This window comes from Petaurus breviceps, unplaced genomic scaffold, assembly GCF_028583685.1.
Source record: "Petaurus breviceps papuanus isolate PSGF00001 unplaced genomic scaffold, PetGlider_PUasm1.0 178, whole genome shotgun sequence".
In the NCBI taxonomy this organism is placed as follows: Eukaryota; Metazoa; Chordata; class Mammalia; order Diprotodontia; family Petauridae; genus Petaurus; species Petaurus breviceps.
The window spans coordinates 10,872,698-10,890,865 of record NW_027185777.1 but is presented as its reverse complement, the minus strand read 5'-3'; the positions used below and the strand labels follow the sequence as shown (position 1 = coordinate 10,890,865).

The window sequence follows — 18,168 nt, the reverse complement described above, 5'->3', positions numbered from 1 at the left end:
ACAAAACTCTTAGATGTACCTGGACCAGATTAAAATGTATTGAGAGATAGTTAATAAATAAAAAAACTCTAGAACATAATAATGATATGTAATTTTTAAGTAAATATACAGCCTGTGGGGATCTTAATGTTGGTCCCTGTTCAAATTTGAGTTGGATACAATGGATACTATGGCCCCTTTCACCTCTAAATGTATGCAAATATAGAATCCTAGAATACAAACATCCTCCTCATTTTATAGGATGATGAAGAAGGAACTAAGAAAGCTTAATGACCTGCCCCATCCTGTGTTATTCTCCCCATCAGCCTTTGATGATTCTACTCTTGTGCTGGAGACCTGCTCCAGATGGAGAAAGTCACATAACCATGCTTAGTGGATTCAAGATATATTCAGGTTATGAAGCAAATTGGTCAAAGTCATATATTCTTAGAGTGCGGCAAGATCAGAATGAGAAGTCCTACCTTTCTTTCCTAAGTCAGGGATCACTTTATTCCCTGATGCCTACAGGCAGGTGGAATTAATAAAGATTGGCAGCATCAGCACAAATAACATATTGGGACTTTTGTGTGGATGTGTGTGCTTCAAAGTGATAGAGGCCTGCTGTTTGTCTAAAGAGGCCTAGAAAGACCACTGGAGAGGCAAACGTTGTTAAATTCAAAACAACTGAGACATGTGGTTATGACTTTGTGTAGGTCCATTTGACCACAATAAACTCAGAATATTGATTTTGAAAACTGTCTAATATATCCCAAGAATCATGTTGACTTGTACAGAACTGTAACCTCTGAGAGGTGATAAAGGTCACAATTTGTGTATAGTAATTTACCTGTTCAAGTTTTATTCCTGCTATTACTTTTCTCAATCATATGATACTGGAAGCAGTGAAGTGTTGATAATTGTTCATTTTCATTTATTAGCAGGCTAGATTTTAATAACACTAAATTACAGGGTATGAATTTTCATAAATCAATTCTGAAAAACTCAATTGTTGAAGCAGTACCTGGAGAGTGCCGACTGTGGCTCCGTTCATGTGATTCCAAAACGCTATCCTACATTCTGGGCCTGTGAGTGAAATAACCGGAGTGATGATGTCAGCAGTGTGACCAAACTTTCCATTTGAACTGTCTGCATAGAGATAATAACCATATGTGGTGTTTCTGTAGAAAGGAAGGATTTGTTTTGTTAGGGAAAAAGAAATCATCATTAGCAGCAATACACTAGTGGGCTACTTTAATGTTTTAAAAGGACTTTCATTATAATAATCCTACTGAAGTGTGTTTTGCAAATTATTATCCCTGTTTTTCAGACAAAAAAAAAATGAGGCCAAGATAGGTGAAGTGATTAGTTCATGACTATATACTTTACTAGCTGTGTTACCCTGGGCAAGTCACTTAACCTTGTTTGCCTCAGTTTCCTCATTAACATTCAGTTTGTGTTGTCCTAAAAGCAGCAGTTGGCAATGCAGGAAAGTAGCACAGAAAAAATCCTGGGGCTGTATATACAGATCTCAGATGAATCTAGAAAATAATATTAACTGAATCAATGGAAATGATACATTCATCAAGTGCGGAATGTACAGATGAAAAAGGAGACCCCAAAGAAAACATTGGGATACAGTCATGTTTAGAGTAAGGGATATGGATAATGATCCAGGAAAGGAGCCTGGAGAGTGTTCAGAAAGCTAAGGGGATTATCAAGACGATACACTTCAGTTACTATCACTACACAAATGAATCTGAGATCTGTGTGTTCAACTCCAATGTATTAGCCTATTATGGACCAGGCACTAGGCTAGGCACTGGAGATACAAGTACAAAGAATGAAACAATTCTTATTCACATTAAAGTTCACATTTTAATGGGGGGGAAAGAAATTTCTGTACATGTATATATACATGTACACACATAGGCATGTTTGTGTGTGTACAAAGTTAATAAGGTTATAATTAAACTTTAAATAGAATGTAATTTGGGAGGAAGGATTCTAGCAGTTGGGAGGATTGGGAACAGTTTCACCCAAGAGAGCTGTATCATAAAGGTAGGGAAATGAGGTACTCTCTGATATGGACGCAAGGAGGGAGTGAAGTCCAGGCATCAAAGACAGAACTAAAGCAGAGAGATGAGAGATGGAAGTATCATGAGTGAAGACCTGAGACAAAGCCAATTTGGCTGGGTCAAAGAACGTGGGAAGGAAAGTAATGTCCAGTGTGATTGAAAAGACAGATTGGGGCCAGGTTTTATAGGGCTTTAAAAGCTAAAAGTTTTTTACTTAATCCTTCAAGTAAAATAAAGCTGTAAAAGTTGTCAGTTGAACAGGAAAGTCATAGGGTCAGATCTTTACTTCTGGGAAATTTCTTTGACAGAATTGTAGAGGATGTATGGAGTGGGGAGAGAATTAAGGGAGGGAGGGCAATTATGGGGCTGTTTGTAATAATAGTGGCAAGAGGTGATGAGGGTTCCTGAAAAGAGAATGAAGGTGTCAGAGAAAGAGCAAGATTTGGCAATTGATAGGATGTGTGGGTTGAGAGAGAGGAAGCAGTTGATAAATAGCATTAAGAAAAGGCCATCACGTTTGTCAATTAAGAGATTACTGGTAATTTTGGAGACAGCATTTTCAGTCGAACAATGAGGTTAGAAACTAGACTGAAAAGAGTTTAGGAATGAATGAGTGGAGAGGAAGAGGAGGCAGGAAGTATAGACAGTTTGTGTGTACATACATGTATAAGTATGTATGTATATATGTGTGTGTGAGTGTGTATGTTTCTGCTCCCTATTAAATACCTGACAGGAGGTACATAATATATTTCATCATTAGTCTTTTGAAATCATTTGCATTGATCATAGCTATTAATGTATTCAAAGCTGATTCTCCTTACAATGTTGGTATGGCATAAGCTGTTCTGGCTCTGCTCATTTCTTTCTTTATCTTTATTTTAAAAGTCTTCAAAATTGTTTTCTAATTTTGATATTATACATAAATTGTTTTTATTTTTTGCTTATTTAACTCTGTATCTGTTCATAAAAGTCTTTCCATATTTCTGAAATAATCTATTTCTCTTATTTCTTATGAGACAATAGAGTTCTGTCACACTCAAATACAACAATTTATTTAGCTATTCATCACTTGTGGGCATTCTTTTAGTTTCTAGTTTGTTTTTTCTACAATAAAAAGAGTTGTCTTAAATATTTTTGTCCATAAAGGACATTCTCATCTTTTTTTTGATTTGGGGTGTGGGGTGTAGGGGGCTTAAATGCCTAGCAGTGGGATAGCCTGGTCAAAGGTCATGCAATATTTACTAAATTCCAGGAATAAAACTCTAAATTGCTTTCCATAATGGTCACAGCCATTCACAATACATCAATGTGCCACAAAATGGCCCAACATTTAAAGTTTTCTCTTTTTGTCATCTCTGTCAAGATGGTAGGAATGGAATGGAATCTTACAAGTGACTGAGTATCCAATTTTCTACTTAGTAGTGGTTTGGACCATTTTTTAAAAAAATTATGGCTACAGATAAGCAAAGAAAAGTCAATAATCTTAAAGGAAAGAATGGGAATGGGCGTGCGGGAACAAAGAGATCCTAGTAATGACAGATATCAAATCTACTATAAAGTAGTAATTCTTTAAACAATTTGGTATTGGTTTTAAAACTGAGAGATAGATCAATGGAAGAGATTAGATACACAACATACAGAAATAAATTATTTAGGAGCTTTGCAGTTGATAAACACAAAAACTTCAGCTTCTAGGATATGGACTCACTATGCCATTTTTTTTAAATGCTGGGACAATTGACAGCAGAATAGAAGGAATTAGATTTAAACTGATACCTCACTCCTTATACTAAGATAAGCTCCAACTAGAAAGATGACTTGGATTTTTAAAAAGTCTTGTTATTAACATATTAAAGAAAGATGGAAATGATTAAGTATCAAAAATATCTATGGAAGAAAATCCATGACCAAATAAGAGATAGAGAAGATCACAAAAGATAAAATTGATTATTTTCACTGCATGAATTTTTAAAAAGTTTTTTTGCTTCCACAAATCTAAAAACACTAATATTAAAAGGAAATATGTAACAGTGGGCAATAAATCTTTAGAATAGTTTTTTTAATAAAAATCTTGCTTCTAAGATATATAACAAATTGATTCTAATTTATTAAAAAAATCCATTTCCCAATTATTAAATGGTCTAAGGATATGAACAGACTGTTCTCGAGTATAGACAGTTTTTATTTGTTTGTTTGTTTGTCTTCCAAGAAACCTTGCTGAGAAAGTGAGGAGAGATATGGGGTCACAGTTAACAGGGATGGCAGGACCTAGTGAGAGTATTTTTTAATGAAAGGGGAGATTTAAGTGTATTTGTGGATTAAAGGGATAAAGCCAGAGAGAGAGAAAAAAAAGTTGCATAGAGAAAGGGAATAATAAAAAAGGGGGCAATCTTCTGAAGATGATGGAAGGGTATAAATTCTAGGGTATTTGTTAAGGGAATGTCCCTGGTGAGGAGAAAAGTATCCTCTTTAGAATCTGGAGTAGAGGAAGACAGTGGGATATAATATCAAGTGTTTGTGACAGGAAGAAAGGGAATGAAGAGGAAGGTTATAATCAATGGCCTTGATTTCTCAGCAAAATGAAAGTCAAGCTCAAAAATAGGGAGGGTAGAGAGATACCTTTTTTGTGGGGGGCCTGTGAGGAGAAGAGAAGGTGTGAATAATTACTGAAGTGAGTGTGATAGAGATTCAATTAATGAAGGGTCATCTGAAATTAGATCCCATAAATATGTATGTATATCTACTAAATAGGGTTACAACTTCCTCCAATTCCTGTCAGCAGTACACAAATGGAAAAAGACACAGGGTGTAATATAGGATAGAGTTCATTCATATTTTATAGACAGCATGGAAATCACCGTCACATCAACTGTCAAGAAGGCTGAATTACATGAAACTACTCTAACCCATTGGGATTGTTTTGGCCACCACAGAATACTGCCAGTGCTATTTTACACATTCTGAGTGCCTTTTCTCTCTTTCTTTCTCTCTTTCTTCCTTTTTTTTTTCTATTTTTGGTAAAATGTAGCAGGGAAGCGATGAAGGGTAGGATCTGTGAGAACAAGGACTATCTGTCTTCTCTGGGCCCTAATAAAGTCACTTAGAGGTCAATTAATACTTGCTAAGTAAATGAATAGATAAATGAAGAGAATCAAAAGAGGTAGTAAATGGCACAAAAAAAGAAGTGGGTCCACTTCTGAAAAGTTTAGCAACTCAACCTTGGACCAATCAAATGATTTAACATCAGAAGCTGGTATCATTTCATCAGTGGAAATGATGTTTATAAAAAAGAGACATTATTCTAGATCAGAACAACAACAGCATGGCAGACAAGACATTTATCTGATCCCTACAACCTCTTGAACGTCTCTAAAACAGAAATTATGCACCAAAAAGAAAAGCAACTTTAGCTGTATCCATGGCCTCGGATGCCAAGAATACAAAAGAAGATTAAAAGAAAATCAGAGGAATTACTGCTCACTGACTTGGAGTTCACCTGGGTCCCCTCCTTGGCCTCCCACACTAGCAGTAGTGGGGAGGCTGCATCAGCAGGTTCAAGTATACAACACAGGCTCTTAAACCCTGGTCACCCCCCTCCCTCTTTCCAATGTCATGGAGACCCAATCTCCAAATTGTAGAAGCTTAACTGGGTCTCATTAGCTCCTCTTTGGGGAGGTGGGAAATCCACAAGTGTTACACATTGCATGTATTTCCAGGCTTTTTCAATGTATCTATTGGTTGTTCTTTTTTTCCTCTCTAAAAAAATTTTTCTTTGTCATATGGGGTGTCTCTCTCTGAGGGTGAGGGGAGGGCACTTGGGATAGTGTGGTGATATAAGAAACAGAAAATATCAATAAAAACTTATTTTTAAAAAAATCATACAAGTAACTGAAGAAGCATTATCATTTGCTTTGCCACTGTACTCTAAGGACCATGGGTCCTTACATCCAGATTCAACTGAAATTTTCCATTATGTGTTGTCTCCCCCATTAACACATCAGCTCCTTGAGAGAAGGCATAATTTTTCTCTTCTGTTTTGTCCATAGCACTTGGCACATAAGTAAGCACTGAATAATTCCTTCCTTACTTCTTTTCTTCCTCTTCTCCCTTCCTTTCTGCCTCCCTCCTGCCCTCTCTTCCTTCTTCCCTTCCATCCTTCTTTCCTTCCTTCCTTTTCCCTTTCCTTACTCCCTTCTTCCTTCCTATTCATTTATATTTAGCTTCTCTGCTCCCTATTCACTATACATGGAGTGATTCAAATTTAGTTCCCTGTAGGTTTCATACCATGTGCAAAAATGCGCATTATTCTTAGTCTAGAACATAGGAACGTCCAGAAACCAACTCTGAATTCCCGCCTGTCCCTGCCCTGTACAAAGCTACCTTCCTGCTCTTGCCTCAAACATCACGTCACTCAAGTTATAGCTTTTACAGAGAAATCAAAGAGCTTCTAAAAAAAAGAACAAGAGGAGCATGAACCATTTCTGGAATGATGTTCCTTTACCTTCTCTCCCAAGTTAAAGTGTTAAATAGACAACTATCTCTACATGTGTGTGTATGGGTATATTTATATATGTATATATAACATTCATATTTCAAAATTAAAATTGATTGAGAGCCATTGTGCTTCGGGAATGTCTCTCTTCTCCTTGGGATCACTGGGGACATGCTGGGGTGTTAGAAAACCATGCTGACAATCATTAACCTAAGCTGTAAAATCAGAAGATTTGAGTAGATGACCCCTACAAGTCCCTTTCAGCTCGGAAATTCTATGGTTCTGTTCTTTAAAATTCAGTAGTTTTAGCTCATTTCAATTGCCTTACTCTGGTCAAAAGGCATTTCCATTTGACCTTTCCAGATTATAGTTCTCCTGAGTACCTGGAGTATGGCATCAGTGGGAATGGTCAAGGAAAAAATATTATTATCAGTTAGACTAGGAGTGTTTTTAATTAGATTCAACTCAACATGCCTCTATCAAATGCCTGTCATAAATGCAGAACCCTTGCTAGGTACTAGAGGAGGGATAACATTTCCCTAAGAAATTGTCTCTCTTTGCAATCACCTTGTATTGTTGTATTAGGGGAATGGTAGTTTGCTTTTAAACAGTCCTTCAATGTTTACAAATTATGTTCTTCACCATAAGACTATGAAGAAAAAGCTTAAGTATTTTTCTGTTCCTTTAGCCATAGGAAACTGAGGGTCATTAGAGTGACTAGCCTAAGGCCATGAATACATTTTAAAATGTGGATTTTGAAACCAAGTCTTCTGGAGACAGACTTCATGGTAGAGTAGAAAGGTTGTTAAGATTTGGAATCAGAGGAACAGAGTTTGAATTGACACAACTCAGCTGTGTGAAATTGTACAATTCATTTAACTTCTTTTGGCTCCAAGTCCTCAACTGTAAAATGGCTGGAATAGGATTCAAAGGCCTCTAATATCCTTTTTGGCTCTAAATCTATGATCACATGACCCTATGGTTTTCCTTTTTCCAAAATAAGTGGCACTACCCACATGACTTCTATTTCCATTATTCTAATGTATAATCTCTGTAAGGATTTTGTTTTCCATTGAATTGATTTCAGACATAGAACCAGAATATTGGATATGAAAAGAAAACAAAACTGTTCATCTAGTCCAACTCATTCATTTTTCAAATAAAGAAAAAGAAAGAATGAGAGAGAGAGAGAGAGAGAGAGAGAGAGAGAGAGAGAGAGAGAAAGGGAGAGAGGGAAAGAGCAAGGGGGAGGAAGAGAGAAAGAGAGAGAGAGGGAGGGGGTCTTAAGGTAGAATTAAATGCACTTGAAGAGATTTTAAAAAAGCACAACCCCCCCCCCACTTAAAGTGAACCGCCTGCAATGGATAAAGAGTTGACTTCAGAGCAATAGTTTTTAAACTGGTGTCAGTCAAGTTACCTGTAAAACTATTTTAAAGCAGTATTTCAATATGATGATATGCTTTTAGAATCCTGTGCATTTTATTTTTTTAATCATATGCTTTTTATTTTACACATTTTAAAACCATCGTTCTTAGAAGGGGTCAAAGGCCCCACCAGACTGTCACTGGTGTCCAAGACAGAAATAAAAATTAAAAAGATTAAAAGCTCCCTGCCTTGGAGTAAAGAAGACCTTGGTTCAAGTCATTTGACATATACTGGTTGTGTGATCTAAGGTTACAAACTTCAGCTCTAAGTGTTTCAGGCAAATTTGTTAGACTATTAATTGCAGAATGGCTATTAATCTGCATTGGCAAAAAGGGTTTCCTCAAATCAAGAATGCCATAGGTCCTCATTCATCCCCCAAAAAAGATCACAAGAAATGATTTTATATATATTCATTTTAAACACAATTTTTCAGGAAAACGTATTGAAGAAGCTTCTTGTTGTTGTTTAAAACAAACCACTAAATAGATAGAGCCATGTGGCATTAAAATTCAGGAAAGGACTAGTAAAATTGAGTAAAGAACTTGGAGAATATGAGTTCTCCATACTGATTTACTATGGTTATTTACCACAGCCTATTGATTTGAAAAGTTGAAAAGCGTTTACTTAAATGTTCTTCTGTCTAAAAGTTATCTAAATCAATTCCTTCAGAAAGTCAAGAAACATGACCCTTTATGATATGGGGCACAAACTAAGAAAAATGAGATCTCTGTCAAAGTATGCATAGCTCTCATTGAATCACGGGAGAGGAAATTGACCAAAATTCCCTAACTCTCAAATATCAACCTCAGTACCTGTCATTCCTCTGTTATATTTTTATTCCTTTGGGTTTTGAAATCTTCAAAAATCCCTGGTTGAAATTAATATCTCTGGGAGGCTACACTCCATAAACTAAATCATTAGTTATCAGTTAATATAGGAGAAATTAGCTGTCAACCACATAAGAGCAATGTCCTATAAAAAGGGAATTAGTATTGATACTTGGGTGATAAGTAGTCCAGGAAGTAAGGCCTGCCAGGAAGGGAAAAGGGGCATGTAGATGATACTGTGGATAGAACTCTGGGCCTGGAATCAGGAAAACGGGGGTTTAAATATCCCTTCAGACACTACTTAGCTGTGTGACCCTGGGCAAATTACTTAAACCCTGTGTGACTCAATTTTCCCATCTATAAAATAAGGAAAATAACAGTACCTATATAACAGAATTGCTCTGAGAATCAAGGGAGATAAAATACAAAATGCTTTAAATCTTTAAAAATGCTACATAAATGTTAATTATTATTGTTATTTTTATTATTAAAGGATATGAATATGTGAGGCAGGCTGCCACTAAAAACAAAGATAGTCTTTTTTTTTAAAGCAATTGGGGTTAAGTAACTTGCTCAAGGTTACACAGCCAGTTATTTCTGGGTGTAGTGCTAAGTATCTGAGACCAGATTTGATCCCTAGGTCATCCCGACACTGGGGCCAGTGTTCTTACTCGCTGTGCTACCTGGTCGCCCCGCAAAGATAGTCTTCATGCACACAAACATGCATACAATGTTCTTTCAAGATTAAACATCTCTATCTATTTCCTCAACTTTGATTGCACAGAATAAAATGGAAAATAAAATATTTTCTCTTAACCAATACAATCCTAGTAAGGAGAGTCACTATGTCAAACAACATAAATTGCTGAGTAAATTTCCAACAAAAACTAATCCCTTAAATGTTCTAAACACACACACACACACACACACACTTTCAGGGCAGGAGGAAGGAAGGCATCCAAGGCCAGAGGATAAATTTTAAAGCTGACAACAAGCAAGTCATATTTGCATTTTAAACTCAGGCAATGAATGCTGGACCAGGGCAGCAGCATGATATGGAGCTGGTGGTCACAGAGGCATTAATTGGGGTATATGATGGATGTGTGATTCCTAATGGAAAAATGAAGAATTACATAAACACCAGGGTGTGGGATGGGTTTATTCAAGCATGCAGTTCAGGGAGAAATCAACGATAGTAATGATCACAGATAGCATTTCTGTCACCCATAAAATAGGAGCAGCTCCTATCAGCCTTTTCTTATACAGGAAGGGAAGCATGATATTTTTCAGTAATGTATTTCATAAAATAGAATAGCAACAACTCCCAATCCTTTAGGATTTTAAGGCTTACAAGCCAGTTTTCTCACACACAAAAAACCTCCCCAGGTAGGTAGTATAAGAATTATTATCCCTATTCTATAGCGAGTTTTCAGGAATTTATGTAACTTGCCCAAGGTCATACTGTTAGTACATTTCAAAGGTCTTTCCTAACTTTAAAACTAGCATTCTTTTCATTGTACCACAACATATCTTTATTGAAGGATATTTGAGAAAACGCATAATATCAGTGGCATTTAAATATCTGGGCTATACCTTAAAATATAAGGATGACAAGAAAACAACTGGTATATACATAGTGTTTGATATTTGTAAAACATTTACCAGTGTTATCTTATCTGATCCTAGTAACAACCTTGTAATGTTGATTCTATTATTATTCCCATTTTACAGATGAAGAAACCAAGACTCACAGAGGTTAAGCGAATTTTCTGTCACAGGAAATGTCTGGGGTAGGATTTACACTCAGTTCTTCCCAACTCCAACTCTAGTGCTCTATTTATTATGTCATCCAATTGCCTGCAGCCAGGGTTGGGGATATATCTACAATGAGCTGGTCAGAACTGATTTGCCTTAATTCTTTTAAATAAAACCAATAGGGCTTCAAATTGAAAAAAAGAAGGGAAGGGAAAAAGTCATTTTTTTTTTTAAAGCAATCGGGGTTAAGTAACTTGCTCAAGGTTATTTCTGGGTGTGGTGCTAAGTATCTGAGCCCAGATTTGATCCCCAGGTCATCCTGACACTGGAGCTGGTGCTCTTACTCACTGAGCCACCTGGCCACCCCTAAGCAATTGGGATTAAATAACTTGCTCAAGGTTACACGGCCAGGTGTTTCTGGGTGGGTAATAAGTGTCTGAGCCCGGATTCGATCCACATGTCAACCCGACACTGGAGCCAGTGCTCTTACTCGCTGTGCTACCTGGCCACCCTGAAAAAGTTATTTTTATCTACCAAGTTAGTTACCAACGAAAGTAACTAAAATATACTTTAAAAAAAAGCAATTGTGACACCTAGAAATACAAAGGAAACAAAATAATAGAAAGGGGAATGCAACAGAATGTATAGCCTTAAATGTCTCCACATAAAAGTATACTGTATAGGGAACAAGCAAGATGAATAATTCTAAGACAATGAAACAAACTGGGCTTCATCAGAATCACTGAGACTTAATGGAATATGCCCAATAACATGAATATGACTCTTGAAATATATGCCTTATATAAAAGAACCAGGAGATGTAGAAATGTATGGTATATTTACAAGAATGAGTATGTGTTTCAGAGGGACCTCATTGAACAATTTCAATTTAAAATGATAGAGAAGGAAGAGCAGCTAAGCAGTTGCTGAATTTTTAAAGTGGCATGGTCCTCTGGAGTCCAGAGTGCTAAAACTCAGAAGGAATTGATGCTAGTAAAAAAGACCAAAGGACAATTTTTAAAGGATTTCTAAGCTTTCTCATGGAAAAAAAGTCCAAGAAGGGATGGATATGCCTGCTTTGGGGGAGAGATGAAAGAATATTAGCCAGTGATAAAGAAAGTGGAGATACTTTATTTTGTTTGTTTTCTCTTCTGAAAATAATCTGTGGAGGGGAAATGAGAAAACAAAAATTATTGAGAGTTTATAACTAAAACAAATAGGGGAAAAGTAAGAAAGCATTTAACTTCCTTTGAGGATTCAGGTCTTCTGATTCAGAAAAACTGGAGTTATGTTTACATAAGGTTTTACACAAGTTAATGTAATTTTTGAGACATTATCACTAGACTGGTAGATAAGTAGAATGCAGGTGTTATTATTAAACTAGATTTTAGCAAGCATTTTTGAAGCATTTTATACTGTTCTTGTGCAAGATGGACAGATGTTGATTGGATAATAATAGAATTTGGTGAATTCACAATTAATTGATGACCAGAAATGAAGGGTAGTTATTTATGGTTTACTATCATGGAAGAGGGCATCCCCAAGGATCCTTTTCTCTGAACCTATAAGGTTAGTCATTTTTATCAATGACTTGAATAAAAGGATAGATTGTATTGTTATTCAAATTCCAGATGACATGAAACTTGAAAGGATAACTAATAGCTTGGTTGACATAATTGGGGTCTTACAAATCTTGACATCATTTTGGAGTATGATAGAGTTCAATGTAAAGTTTAGCACTTGGTTTCCAAAAATAAAATGCACATATATGAGATGATGAAAGTATGGCTTGATCACTATTCATCTGAAAAAGAATTCTGGCTCTTAGGGGACCTCAAGCTCAATGTGATTCAGCAGTATGATGTGGCGGCCAAGAAAACTAATGTGACCAATGCATATTAAGATCTGCATTGTATTGTGCCCTAGGCAGGTGAGAATCCTTCTGTAATCTACCATGTATGGTTGTGCCACATCTAGAATATTATGTTCATTTCTAGGTACCAAGTTTTGGGAAAGGTATCAAAGGACTAGAAAGGATGCAGAAACTGGCAATGACAAAAAGCCTTGAATTCATATCATAAGTGGTATGAAAGTAACTGTGGATGTTAGAAGAAGAGAAAATTGTCAGATAGGCACCTTCCAGGATTTGAAGATTTGCCATATGGAAGAGAAATTAAAATTTTTTTGGCTCATATTCAGAAAGTAAGACTAGGAGTAAAAATTGAAAAATGCTTAGTGACAAATTTAGGCTTGATGGAAAGGGAAATACCATCATCTAAAAATTAAGTGAGCTGTCTCAGGAGCTAGAAGGTATTTCCTCATTGAAGACTGGTCCCTGTCTTCAAGTCCAGCACCTTTTCCATTGGACTACCTTGTCTCGCTATCACAGAAACATTACATAAACTACACACTAGAAAAATTTTCAGTGAAGTGTGGTACTAGAGCAAAGGTGAAAGTAAATAAGGAATTCTTAAAAACACACAGAGTCCAGTCACATTCTGTATTATTTGATAGGGAATCTACCCTATCTGATACAACATACTGAAATCATAAAAATCACTACTGAAGTTATGTAAACTGACGATCAGATATACTTCATCCATCATATATGAAAAAAAGTTTTTTTTAAAGAATAAAGAAAAAAATCAATGAAACCAATTTATATGCTTTTATTTTTAGTCTGACAATATATGCAATGTTCCATACCCATGGAACTTCCTTGTAGGTACACCTCTGCAAAGGAGTGGAAAGAGATATGTTCTCATATCACTTTTTGGGGGGTGAAGTTTGTTCTATATAATTTTATAAAGGGAGTTTAGTTATCCACATTCCTTTCACCTTTACTTGGTGATTGTGAGATAGGACAAGACTTGATGAAGACCCTACATCTGACACCAAAAGAATATTATGTACTCCCAAGTTATCAGAATTCTCAATTAGTCACTTTTCCAGAAGAAAGAAATTGAAATCTTTTCTGTTTCTTAAGTGAGTGTCTCAAAATAGTGAAATATCTTATTTTTGGACAGTTTCCTATACATTCAACCTATACAAATCTTAACACAGCAATGTGGAGATATTTATGGGATTTTACTTAAACCCTGACCTTTTACTTAAAGGTTTATTAACCCTTATTTTTCAAATTACGATCACACACACACACACACACACACCCAAAAAAACATTAAGAAAAAGCAATTAAAATACTTGATCTGAAATTGTATGTAACCTTTTGCTCCCATATTTCCAGACTTCTCTACCAAGAGGAAGGAAATGTATTTCACCATTTTCGCCTCCCATTTCAAGAGGTGCTATTGTAGTAAAGCTTTTTAGTGTTTTTTTAAAATGTCGATTATTATATTCATTTGGCATCCTTGGAGTATACGTCCAGTATGACACCTCTGCATCAAAGGGAATGAATATTTTTAAGGACTTAGTTCAAATAATTCCAAATTAGTTTCTAGAAAGTTGGACCAAGTCATGGCTCCACCTAAAATGCATTATTATTTCTATCTTTCCTATAGTTCCTCCAACATAGAATATTTTCATCTTTTCTCATCTTTGCCAATTTTCTCAGTATAGAGTTAAATGTCAGAGTTGAGTTTGTTTTTTTTTTCTTATTAACACTGTTTTGGAGGAATTTTATGTGGTTGATGATAGTTTACAATTCATTTTTTTAAATATTCTGTATTTATATTTCTGACCACTTATCCATTGGGGAATGGCTCTTGGTTTTGTATTTTTGTATAAATTCACTATATGTCCTGGCAATTGAATTATTTTATTTTTCCTTTTTATTTATTTTAAAATGCATAATAAGAAAAGAAAAAAAGAAACATATTACAAATTAAATACTAAAACTTAAATTTGTTGGGAAAAGGGAAATTGGATTCTTATAAGAGACATCTATCTGATATACCACTCTTTCATTGTTCCTATAAATACTTTTAAATTTTATGTAGATGAAACTGAAAGCTTTCTCTTTTGCGGTTCTCTCTATTCTACCCCTACACCACTCATTACCTCCTTCAGTGCTCTGATTTTTTTTTAATGAAGTAAGTGGCCTTCCTATTTAGGTCAAGTAGATCCAATTGTTTCATTAAGGAAATTGAAACCCATAGAGTTTGTGACCTCCTCTAGATCACAAAGCAAGGTAGTGGCAGAGACTGAATTAGATGCTCTCCAGAATTTCCATCCAGGATTCTTTGCACTGTTTATCTACACTAAACTTCATTCAACAACCACAAGGGTATTTGACCTTGAAATAACAACTATTTCCAATTTTCATGAAGTGGCTTTGGATGTAAATGGTACCTTGGACATGGAAAATAACAATAAACTAATGAATATCATTTGTGGATATTTTATAAAAAACCACCTAGAGTAATTTACTAACTCACCATCCAATAACTAAGTTAGAAATGCCAAGTACTTCAATTAGGAACTTACAGTTTCTGTTTCAAGGTTTTGCAACCCTCGTTGGTGAACAACACTGAGGCCAGAAAAAAATTATTTCAAGAAAAATAAACATTGACAAAGAGAAAAGTGTGCAGAAAGAATCTAAATGAAATGTGTGGTTTTGCTGAAGAGCTTTTGTGCCAAAAGAAACACTATCAATGATTTGTAAACCACTGAAGGTTGAGGAGCTTGGATGAACATCAAACTCTGGCAGTACTAAGCCCCTCAGGACTGCCCACACAATTCCTGCTTGCCAAAGCTGTATGTCAGGCTCCCAGAAGTGGATGATCTGGGATTTTCCACTGCTCCAATATGCACCCAAGTTCCAAATAAATACAGTCCCAATGGATTAAAGAATTTTCATTTCTGACCTGAACCATAACCCAGAGGAGGAAGAGTCATGCAGAGAAAACTACCTACCAAAACAGGGATGTTTAAACCTAGTGCTAAATTATCCCATTGAAAAATCTTTTGATTCTGTAAGATTTGTGTAGCTTTTCTTGTTTTAAAAGCATCCCATAATCACTTCTGGTTGCCTGTACCAAGATTGTTAATCTTATGTACATAGAGCACAATCAATTAGATACATCATTAAATTTTAATTAAATTAAATACATTAAATTTACAAATATAGAGACAAATACATGAATGGTTGTCACTAAAATAATGAAATATCTGACCTATATGTCAGTCAGACGTTCAAATAAGCCTAAATCTGTATGAGTGTGTAGAAAAAATATGCATTGTAACCATATTGCAAATGTGGGTCCTGAGTAAGTATTAATTATATGAATGAATGAATGATTTTGCCAAGATGTGATGACCAGGGATTTGAACTCTAATGTTTGAATTTGTTTTCCATGTTACAAAATTCCATAACTCTATTTTGGTACATATGGGGTTTTGTTAACTGATTTGGCTTCTCCCATCTGATTTTCTATTCTAGGAATGAAAATGGACATGGAAATCATTTAAATGATAAGAATAGAGGTAATACCCAACACAAAAAGTTCAGATGTGTAGGGATTTAAGAGCGTGTGTATTTTAAATATGTGGTTTGAAAATCCATTTTATCATTTCTAATCAGTTCACAAGTGACTATTTATTCTTTAACTTGTTAGTACACTTCCCAAACTTGAAGAAACAGTTATAATGATCCATAGGCTACCTTAAATTTAACTATAGATGTGCTGAAAAATGTTCAAAGAATTCAAGAACAAAATGAAAAAGATACATATAGCACTAAGTCTTTAAGCAACCTCAACCTTTTGTGTCTTCAAAGAATACTAAAAATTTTGTATACACTCATAGGAGCTAGGTTTCCTATAATATCTGGTCAAACATGTATGAAGTACCTTCTATGTACCAGATGTATGTATGTATGTATGTAAAAAGGGACAAAATAAAGTCCCTGTCTTAAAGGAGCTTTTAATCTCATGGGGGAGACAATATTTAAACAAATATATACAATGCAGGCTATATACAAGGTAAATAGGAAATTTTGAACAAAGAGAAGGCAGTTAGGCATGAGTTCCAGGTGAAGATGGCATTTCAATTGGGACTCAAAAGAAGCCAGGGAGTCAATAGTCAGAGATAAGGAGGGAGAGCATTCCAGGCACAGGTGACCACTAGAGAAAACCAGAGAAAATGTCAGGAGCTGAGGGATGGAGGGTCTTGTAACAGTTAGGAGGTTCATATCACAGGACTGAAAAATACATGTTGAGGAGGAAAGTGTAAAAAGACTGGGAATATAGGTAGAGTCCAGGTTATGAAGGGTTTTGAATGGCAAGCAGCATTTTTTTTGTTGTTCCTAGAGGCCACAGGAAATCCCAGGAGTTTATTGAGTAGGGGGTAAGCACATGATGATGTAATTGGACATGTGCTTTAGGAAAATCACTTTTGTGACTGAATGGAAAATGAATTGGAGTGGGGAGAGCTTTGGGGAAGGCAAACCTACCAGCAGGCTCTTGCAATAATCAAGGCATGAAGTGATGAGGGCCTGTACCAAAGTGGCAGAAGTGGCAGAGGAGAGAAGGGTGCCTATTGGAAAGATGTTGCAAAGGAGAAATTGATAGGTTTTGGTAACAGCTTAGTTTGGGAAGTAAGGAATAATGAAGAATTTAGTGAGACTCCTAGGTTTCAACCTGAGGGACTGGGAGGATGGTGTTGACCTCTCCAGTAATAGGGAATGTAGTGGGGTTTGGCATTAGGGGAGTAGAGAAGAGGGCTTAGGGAAAAGATGAGCTCTGATTTGGACAGTTTGGGGGCATTTTGGAACATTTTGGACATTTTGAGTTTAAGATGTCAAATAGACAACTAATTCAAGATGTCTTAAAAGCAGTTGAAAATGCAAGATTAGAGGTCAGTGGAGAGAAAAAGGCAGGAAAGGTAGGATTTGAGGATCATCAGCATAGAGCTGGTAAATTAAATGCATGGGAGCTGATGAGATCACCAGGTGAAATACTACAGAAGTAGAAGAGAAGAGATCCCAGGACAGCAAACTGAGATATACCTACAGTTAGAGGATGTGATATGGAGGAAGAAACAAGGGAGATGGAGAAGTGCTCATGTAGGAAGGAGGAGAACAAAGAAAGAGTGGTGTCCAAAAACCTAGAGAGAAGAGAGTTTCGAGGAGGAGAGAATCATAAACACTGTAAAAGGCTACAGAGGGGTCCAAAAGGATGAAGATTGAGAAAAGATAAGAACTGGATTGGCAACAAAGAGATCATTAATAACTTCAGAGAGAGCAGTTTTGGTGGAATGATAAAGTCAAAAGTCACATTGTAAAGGGGTTGAGAAGAGAGTGAAAGGAAAGTGCTGGAAACTATAGTTGATGGCCTTCTCAAGGATGTTAGCTCTCATGATAGTTAGTTATCTTGCGTTTTAGTTACTTTCTCAGTAAGACACAAACATGTTCGTAGGCAGTAGAAAATGAGCCAGGCAGAGAAGGAGAGATTGAAAATAAGTGAAAGAGTGAGGGGGAAGGAGGGGACAACTTGGTCTACACAGAAGGTAGATAATATTTTATCACTTTGTGGAGAATAATTTATCTGTCTACCTCCGGACTGCACATTTAGTCTAAATAGTTTTCACCACCTCAATTATTTTCTATGAGTAAGATGTGTATACTCCTTGTGTAAGTCTTGTATACATCCATGGA

The 18,168-nt window shown here is 36.0% G+C and overlaps 1 protein-coding gene across 1 annotated transcript in view; it reads right to left on the bottom strand.

Annotated features, from left to right (window-relative positions):
- Nucleotides 1–18,168, bottom strand: part of MALRD1 (MAM and LDL receptor class A domain containing 1) — a 930,206-nt gene that overhangs the window by 577,982 nt on the left and 334,056 nt on the right. Inside the window, exon 24 of the mRNA XM_069086118.1 lies at nucleotides 1,001–1,157. Within this exon, the coding sequence (XP_068942219.1) occupies nucleotides 1,001–1,157 (157 nt within the window). The remainder of the gene's footprint in view (nucleotides 1–1,000; nucleotides 1,158–18,168) is intronic.